At 40.2% G+C, this 9,763-nt stretch overlaps 1 protein-coding gene across 1 annotated transcript; it reads left to right on the top strand.

The window, feature by feature from the left end:
• The first annotated feature begins 246 nt into the window (after positions 1 to 246).
• aldoab (aldolase a, fructose-bisphosphate, b) lies at positions 247 to 8,073 on the top strand. The gene is made up of 7 exons (XM_035404037.1): positions 247 to 354; positions 4,930 to 5,048; positions 5,649 to 5,915; positions 6,009 to 6,169; positions 6,794 to 7,052; positions 7,243 to 7,442; positions 7,600 to 8,073. The coding sequence occupies exons 2-7, from the start codon at positions 4,937 to 4,939 to the stop codon at positions 7,693 to 7,695; spliced, it is 1,095 nt and encodes a 364-aa protein (XP_035259928.1). The 5' UTR covers positions 247 to 354; positions 4,930 to 4,936; the 3' UTR covers positions 7,696 to 8,073.
• The last annotated feature ends 1,690 nt before the right edge of the window (positions 8,074 to 9,763 follow it).

Below are 9,763 nucleotides of genomic sequence, written 5' to 3'. Positions count from 1 at the left end.
ATTCAGCCCACATATTCTTCCATGAATGTTCGTTCCTCTTCTCATATTCCTTCCTGTTCTTTCACAGTGTGTCTTCTGCCAAACCTCCAATTCTTTCGTGCAAATTACTCTGCAGTCTTTCATAACTCTCAGACACAAATCACATGCAAACTCTATATAGTTTTTTGTGTATGTCACCACCCTTCTCGAGTTGCTGTACAACACTATGTTTAGCCAAGCCAATGAAATGTGAAGGGTCATGACAGGCTGATAAAACTGGCCTCTGTGGACAGGTTTGTGTCGCGGACCTTGGCCGGATCTTCTCCTCTCTCCCGGAGTCAGTGCACCCATCTATCTCATCTCTCCTCAACAAAGGTAGACACACACACACATTCGTAAATATGCTCAGGGGCCATATGCCTGTATAACGTTGTTCTTGTTGTTATTAGCAGTATGCTAAAGTTTGGGCATCCATGGTCAAATAATGAAAAGAAGTTTACACAACCTCTGCAGGGAACATTCAAATGTTTTCTTTACATACTGACCAGTCTATGAGCAGGTCTATCAGAGAATGTTCTTGGTCTTCCAGCTCTTGCCTTAACTTTAACAATTCACCTTAATTTCCATTTCTTAAAGATGCTTCTGTTGGTGGTAATTTCAAGCATGAAAGTCTAGATATCTTCGTATAGCCTTCCCCTGCTTTGTAACAGTTAATTATGTTTATTCCAATGTCCTCCGTCAGCTGCTTAGGGAAGCCTATGGTTGTTGAGAGTAAGCACACCACCCTGAGGGGCTAGAAGGGTCAGAGTATTTATTGAGCTCTGGAGTTGTCTTGACATGGCTAAATGTAAGGCCTAACAAGTCAATGAAGTGTTGAGAACTTTAAAAACCTATTAATGGATCAAATGGAAGAATACCTTCAATTTGCAACTTTTGCACATGTCATATTTATGTATTTTTAAAGTGGTTTAATTCAACAAATAATAAGTGTGCATTACAATTAGTAGAAATATTTAATCTTTAAGCTTATCCTGTAGAGGTCATTATTATTGTTGTTGTTGTTGTTGTTGTTGTTGTTGTTGTTGTTGTTGTTGTTGTTGTTGTTATTATTATTATAATTATTAACTCACAAAAGTAGATTTAACCACATTGACTTGTGCATTGATATATGTCGAGAAAGCACCAATACAAAACTATTTGAATGGATTATTTCAAAATCCGACAAATGCTACTGGCATATTTATTTACAAAAATATTTCTGATTGAACAGTAACATTTTTATAATCTAAATAACTATGACTTAGAAGGCACATGGACCTTTAATGAGGGGTGAACTTTCAACTTCAATGATGTCCTTCTCATGCTGGTACAAGCTGGATGCAAAGTGCTAGAAAGGGGGCAGAGACTGCTCGATAGTCCCAACACAGTTTGACTGTAAATGAGACTCAATTTTCTGATTAACCATGCTCATTTACTACAAAGAGTAATATGCGTTATACTGCTTCCACTATGCCTTGCACTGTATATATGACACGTAAGGATGGATGCAGTGCATTGCAAACAGTTGCTGGTTAAAATGTCTATATTTAGACTGGCCTTTTGAGAAGTGACAGGAAGGGGTTGAGTGCTAGGAGGTGTGACATGGGTGTTGCGAAAAGGCCGAAAGGCCAAATGAAAGTAGGCAGGCTGAATACTTGTATCTCATGTGAAAAAGTTGTAACGGCAGTAACATACTGAGGACAAATTCTTGCAATTTTAGCAGACACATTTTGCCAGATTCTCACTTCACAGAAGGGATAGAAGTTAGAAATATACCTACCACTAGAAATCATGTGTAGAAGACCAAAAGCATACAATGCAACAGTTGGAGCAACACTGTCCACTGCCATACATGAATTTATGCTTCAACTATTTCTGCAGTTGAAAGTAACAACAATAATAGTTTCCACCATGAGAAGTGAAAACATTGAAACCAATATACTTATGTCTGTGTACAATTAAAATCCTTGCTGAATGGTGCTTGACAATGTAACAAAAAAACCATGTTCTTTGGAAAGAGACAAGGTAAAAATTTGCACACAAGGGATGGTGATATAGTAGCTACTTAGCATACCTGCCTTATGAATGCACAAAACTCATCAAATTGAAGTAATTGTATGGCAACCAGTATAAACAAAAAGGAAGAAAATGCATGCACATCCAATGGATTAATGCAGGAGCAGGACAGAGGTAACTGCTAAATGGGAAGGATAAATGGGAATTAAGTCTGCACACCAGAATTACTGCTGAAAGCACACAGGCCTTCACACTACCTAAAATATCTGAAGAAGGTAATTAAATAGCCGAATCCCTAATTAACAAACTAAATAACTTCCTTTTTGCCAGCTAATATATATCTGCATTCTGCAAACATGTAATTTGTCATGGCTCTGCCTGTTTCCATTATCAGGGATATGACTGTGTTGCTGCACGTGCAGAACATCATGATCAAGATGGACTTAATTATAATCTCGAAGATTTTCATTAAAATAAATGTCTGTTAAGTCACTATCTATCGCTGAATTAGGTAACACAATGGTGATTGAGACTATTATTATATTAATTTATATTATTATTATTATTATTATTATTATTATTATTATTTATGATTATAGAACTGGGTGTCTGTGGCGACATTCCCAGGAAAAAATCACATGCGGCGTATAGTTAGTGACGCGTTTTCCATCACCCATCAGTGGTTGGTCCGCCAGAGAGGGTAGGCGGACGCAACAGGCTTGCTCTTCGTACTGTTTTATCCAGTGTCTGCTAGCGTTACAATAACAGAGAAAGGGAGGGGGTTATGGAACCCTAATAAGTTTTTGTGTAACATGAGAGGTCATATTATTTGTTGATGTAGATTTCGTATTACATTTGATGACAATGTATCATTACTAAATTACATAGCTATTTGCACAGCTAACGCTAGCTACCGGACCATGTCAATAAAGGCAACATTAGTTTAGACAACGTTGCACACAGTATCCATCTCATATCAGGTAACATTGCGTTAGCTAGCTAGCTAATGTAATTAAGACAATCTAATGTCAGCTAACAATTCTAGCTTGCTAACTCTACCGCCCGGTACCGACCTCGCAAACTGTCTCTCGAATGCAATGCTACCTTGTTGCAACGTTGCAGTATAGCTAACTAAAAGCCAGTTCAGATCTATGATTCGCAACGAGACTGGATGCAACTTGCAAAATTCCAGGACGTCTGATTGTAAACGTTCTAAAACTGCATTTGGCGATTTGACAAGGTGGGTCTTTTGAGACCCTAGGCAACGGCTTCAGACGCTCTGCAACTAACCAGTTCACACCGCTGCAATTTTCTCTGCAACATTCTAAAACCATTTCGTATCGTTGCGAATCATTGATCTGAACTGGCCTTAACGTTACCGTTATTTACATTGCCATCAAGTTCATCAATATATTGATCGGAATAAAGCTGGAGTATAGGTGGAGCAGAGCCGGGTCTGATTTCTGTGGAAAGATGTCAAGCCGGAGAAAACTAAATAAAAGAATACGGCAGTATGGATCAGCGTTGTTATTATTTTATTACGCTTCCGCATATGCTCCTTCAGCCTTGATGCCCTTTTTTGATGAAATCTCCTTTGTTTTTGTTTTATTCTTCTTGTTCTGATTGCTAATTTAACACCCAGCTCAGCTTTATTCTCGAACAGTTTAGCTAGCAAAACCAGAAACAACAAGGCAGTTGTTTCAGAAATATCACACAACAATCATTCACGAAAAAGACTGTTCATTGTGCACGAGATACATAATTGCACGAGCCACAGCGAATCCCGCGAATTCTTTTCTGCAGTGTAAAGATGTTCATGCTGAGCAAAAGGTGGATAAAGAACGTTTGTGGAAATTGATCATCACTAATTCTACCCAAGGGCTGCAGCATTTTAACCCGGCTCGGCAGTGTAAAGACAGCTTAAGTTAGCCTAATGTTAGACAATGAATGAGTATGTACATAACGTTATTGTATAACAACCATTTTTTATTCAGTAAATAATAAGTGTAATAGTTGGCGTGGCCCAGGTACCAACTGTCACACAGGCGACACTGGTTGGATCCGGTTGGGTCTATGGGAAGTGAGGTCCAAAAACACACCTGCAATTACCGCTTCTCACCATTGGTACCGCCAAAGAGAACGAAACGGAAATCTTCGAGATTGTAACTTTGTGACTCATCAAGTCATTCATCTTGGTGCTTCTTTACATGCCACACGCATTCCTTCACTTTCTCACTCTAGCTTCCCTGCCATACAGTTGACATTCTTTGCATGTGGTACATAATTTAACATTTTATATGAATATTTAAACGATAGTTCCCAGTGAATGTCGCATTTGATAGCTTTCTATATTGAGGTTTTCCGATTTGAATGAAAAGGCATTTACATTAACATGTTAATATGTCACAATTTAAAATCTCTTACCCGGCAACTCCAAAAACTGTCATACTGCAGAGAAATGGTTAACATCAGCTGGTGCTGTACTCCGCCTTGAAAATGTACTGAAACATATTGGTACATTCCCCAAATGAAAAAAGCTCAGTATGTTGTATATTCAAACATACAAGCTGGCTGTACTGCTGTGGTGACATCATGACATACTTTACCTTCATACACACAATGAAAGTCGAGTGCCATTGTTAGCCATAGATTCCTATCAAACCACCTTAAAAATGTGCGTGTGTAGGCTACACTAGCTTCATGCCACATTTCATGGCCAAGCTTTAGCTTCTGGTAAATACTTTACTCTTTCCATGTCATCCTTACCAACTCCTGACTTGATTCAAAGCTGATGGCCAAGACATCCAGGCTAGTTTACACAGTATAGGAGGTCTAAACACTGTATTTCTCCTCTGTGGCCACCTTTAAAGTACACCTCTGTCTCCCTTTATTCAGAGTCACGATGCCTCACTCTTATCCTTTCCTCACTCCTGATCAGAAGAGGGAGCTCAATCAAATCGCCAATAAGATTGTTGCTCCTGGAAAGGGAATTCTTGCTGCAGATGAGTCAACGGGTAAATAACACAAAACCACATTGTCACATTTTTTTAATTTAGATAATTGAACATCCACAATATATCCATCTGGTATTCCAATACCTGAGGGATTTTCTTTCCTAAAATATCAAATATCAAAATTATCATACTGTAACAATGTTTACACTTTTACACTAAATTTGATGTAAAAAGTCTTAGCCTGCATGACATAAAAACAATCATAGAAACATAAATATTCATCTTATGTGTCTTCTCACAATTGCTATATGAATCCTATTTTGCAAAAAAATCAACACATATCAGAAAGTTTTTGTATAATGTATAAAAATATTGTACAATGTAATGTATCACTACTGTGTGTAGATTTTTGTCTACAGAAGTTTAAACACATGATGGTTTAAACTGCAAGATGGTTAAAAATGTGTAACATCTCTGGCAAATCAAGAATTATATTTTAGTCATGCCATCTTGATTAATTTTAGACTGTTGATTGGCTTCAAATGGCATAGCGATCACATAATTACAGCCACAGCTAATATTCAGCCACATTTTTGGCAACGCTTTTTCATCATTATCAAAAACAAAATGAACACTGCTGCCTGTCTTACCCATCTATAGGTAGCGTTGCCAAGCACTTCCAGAGCATCAATGCTGAGAACACAGAGGAGAACAGGAGGTTGTACAGGCAGCTGCTCTTCACTGCGGATGAGCGTATCGACTCTTGTATCGGTGGTGTCATTTTCTTCCACGAGACCCTCTACCAGAAGTCTGATGATGGCATACCATTTCCCGAGCTCATCAAGGAGAGAGACATGTTGGTAGGAATCAAGGTGGACAAGGGTGTGGTCCCTCTGGCTGGCACAAACGGAGAGACAACTACCCAGGGTGTGAAACCTACTAACCTTGCTATCTTTTTCTCTCTCTTGTCCCTCCATTCTCTTCATCTTTATCTGACATTTCTGCTGTTCTCCCTCCAAGGTCTGGATGGACTGTATGAGCGCTGTGCTCAGTACAAGAAAGACGGTGCTGACTTTGCCAAGTGGCGTTGCGTACTGAAGATTACTCACACCACCCCATCCCGTCTGGCCATCATTGAGAATGCCAATGTCTTGGCCAGATATGCCAGCATCTGCCAGATGGTAAGAAAGGGGAAACGCAGGACTTAAATACAGATTTTGAAACAATTTTATCCCTTAATTTCATCTGCACCATCAGGAGTTACCTGGTTGATCTGAAGAATTGTACTCTCTGATTATACATTGCTGTTCTGTTCTTTGAAAAATGGTGTGTTATCATGAACATACATAGTGAGTACCATACTGTTTGAAACAAAGTCATATTTTTTCTTAATTTAGGTCTGTTCCATAATTTAATATTTATAATTGAACAATTCATATCCTATATGGTTATTATGGTCAGAATTCTTCAGTCATAAACTGTAGTGTTGTTTCATAGCCTACCAGCCCTTTGCAATTACTGAGCTCACCAGTGTTCTTAATGATGTTCCAAATGGTTGAATTTGGTAAGCCTAACTTTTTTTTTAAGTGCTGTTATTTCTACATGGGGGAGCTGAAATGTATAAAAATTTACAAGTCTAAAATTAAGGAGTACGGAGCTAAATCAAAAAAGAATATGGCTTGGTATCAAACATGGTGCTTGCTGTATAAACTTAATTGTTTACTAAAATCTGAACCTCAGAAGTACAAGGACAAAAATGAATGGACAAAAGATGAATTAACTGAAAAATTAACTGAAATCCTCAGAATGGCATTGTCCCCATCGTGGAGCCTGAGATCCTGCCTGATGGAGATCATGACCTGAAGAAGTGCCAGTACGTCACAGAGAAGGTCTTGGCTGCTGTGTACAAGGCTCTGTCCGACCACCATGTTTACTTGGAGGGCACCCTGCTGAAACCTAACATGGTGACAGCTGGACACTCCTGCCCACAGAAGTACTCTCCTCAGGAGATCGCCATGGCTACCGTCTGCGCACTGCGTCGCACTGTGCCCCCTGCAGTTCCTGGTGAATCACCTATGCCCTAAATTAAGCAGCTATCACAGACACTATGACATACATTACCCATGTGATGCCAAAAATGGAGATGTAACCAACCTCCTAAAACCAGACTGAACGCCGACTAGATGAAGACAGATATACAGTGTTCTTCTGATTTCCTGAGCTCACACTCCTCCCTGCTCTTTTCTCTGCTCAGGTATTGCCTTTCTGTCTGGAGGCCAGAGCGAAGAGGAGGCCACCATTAACCTTAATGCCATGAACATGTGCCCCCTGTACAAGCCCTGGGTGCTCACCTTCTCCTATGGCCGTGCCCTGCAGGCCTCCGCACTCAAGGCCTGGGGCGGCAGGAAGGAGAATGGCCAGGCTTGCCAGGAGGAGTACGTTAAGAGAGCCTTGGTATGTACATAACTATGACGGTCATAAGCGGTGTACTGATAAAAAAATTAACGTATGTTCATCATTGGCACTTGCCACTTTTTAAGTACTTAAAAAGCTGTATAGACAAGTCAATACTTATGAACCCTATGTCCCTTCTCTTCCTTTTCTCCCACAGAGCAACAGCCAGGCCTCCACTGGTAAATACGCTTCCTCTGGAGAGCACGGCACTGCTTCTGATGAATCTCTTTTTGTGGCTAACCATGCCTATTAAACACGGGCATGTCCACAGTCTCATGTTAGTGCTCCGCCCTGCAGAACTGGTGACCACACCCCCTCCAGTGTCCCTCTTCCATTCCCTCATTTTCTCCATCTGTGATATCACTTAGGTCCGGTGAGAGAGAGAATTTCATGTCATCTTTTAACATCGCTTTAACCCAGCCAAAATAGAGGATAAAAAATAATCCGCCTGCATTCCCTCCCTTCCCTTCTTTGTCTCCCACCTGCTCTGAGGTGCAGAGATTTCTTCCTTTGTGATGTCACTTCATGTTTTGAACACAGGCCATCACTGATCCATTTATATCATCCACAGAAGTATGCATTACTTCACTTGAAACAGAAACTCAGGAAGCAAATAAAATATTTCTCTAACTTTTGCGAGTCAAGTTTATTTATTTCAGTACCAAACCAATTAATTAAATATCAAAAGATTTCACAAGTAATAGGGGTGTGGAGGAGACTTTGAAGACAACAGATACTTGCACATTGTGTCACGTGCTCCCAGACTAGTTTAATGGTGCACCAACAGGTACAACTACATATATGGGGTACACAAGTATGTACAGAGGGGCAATAGGGAACACTGAGTCACCCACATGATTCAAAACTGCATCCAGTAGTTACCAAATGCTTGTAGTGTCTACCCTCATTCCTCCTCCCTCTGTCCTGTTATGCAAGCCATCACAGCTGCTTCTCCATTTAGGTCATGGTGAAAGATGAGAAGACAAGGCCAGACATACATTCTATTCCTGGAGAGCTTAACATATGCTTGAATTTAAATTTGAACCCTGCACAACCTTCTGCTCTCCATATAATTTTGCAGCTGAATGCATGGGAACGTCATTTAAACTCAGTACAGGATCATCATGTAGGGATTATGTAACAACTGTACTCTGTGAAACAGGAAACCATAGTCTGCCATAGCAGAAATTTCATCGCCATCGGGTGTGGGCTTTCTCACTTCACTAAGATGTCAGTTCCCATTTCAAAAACAGTAGAAATGATTTCACAAGAACAATATCCAAGCTGGTAACATAAGTGAGATTTGGAGGCATTTTCAGATGTTTAAATGTATTACACTGGCAGCCATATTATCCAATATATACCCGACTGTGACCAAATATTCACACAAGCATAGCCAAGGAACAAGGAACATTGCTGAACAAGGAAAAGGTTTTCTGATCATCCCATTAACTTTTATTAGTGGATAAATACTTACTTTCATTGGTGATATTTAACATTTACCATGTCCCAGCTGCTCTGATCGATTTTAAAACACATTTGTGTGTTGTGTGTCCTTAATGGTAGCTAATACACTACATGGCCAAAAGTATGTGGCCACCTGACATCCCACATCTCATCCAAAATTATGGGAAATAGTATGGAGCTGGTCCACCATTTGCGACTATAAGAACCTCCACTCTTCTGGGAAGGCTTTATACTAGATGTTGGAGCGTTGCTGCAGGGATTTGCTTCCAGGCTGCCAATCTATCGCACGGCGCAAACATCGTTCACTCACCACAAATGCACACATTCATACCTATGGGCAATTTAGAGTCTCCAATTAGCCTACCTGCATGTCTTTGGACTGTGAGGCCCTGTTCAGACCTGGCATTAAAATGCATCTTGGGTGATCTGATCACAAGTGGACAGCGCTAACTACAGGCGTGAACGCACCCAAGACGCATTGAAATCCGATCACTCAGACCACATTCAGAGGTGGTCTGGTATGCATATGGCCACATTCTTTTAGTAATACCACACCTGTTGTTTACGGCGTTGTCGCCCTTTTTAGTACAGTCTGGCTTGATTGACAATTCATTTCTTCAGTAGGTGAGAGTATAGGCTTTCTAACGATGTATAACATGTCTAATTTTTCTTTTGGAATAGCGTTTTATACGTCAGCGTAACCAAAAATTTTCTTATCATTGCATTCACTTACGCATTCGGTAGCAGTAAAAGACGCTGCACCTAAAGAAACGTTGTCAACTATTTTTCGTAATTTCTTGGGAAAATGGAGCATCACTTAGTTCTGGCAGGCCACGAGAGTCAAGCGCTCCGGC

This window comes from Anguilla anguilla, chromosome 2 (assembly GCF_013347855.1).
Source record: "Anguilla anguilla isolate fAngAng1 chromosome 2, fAngAng1.pri, whole genome shotgun sequence".
Classification (NCBI taxonomy): Eukaryota; Metazoa; Chordata; class Actinopteri; order Anguilliformes; family Anguillidae; genus Anguilla; species Anguilla anguilla.
Note: the sequence above shows the minus strand (reverse complement) of the source record. Positions and strands in the feature narration are given on the sequence as shown.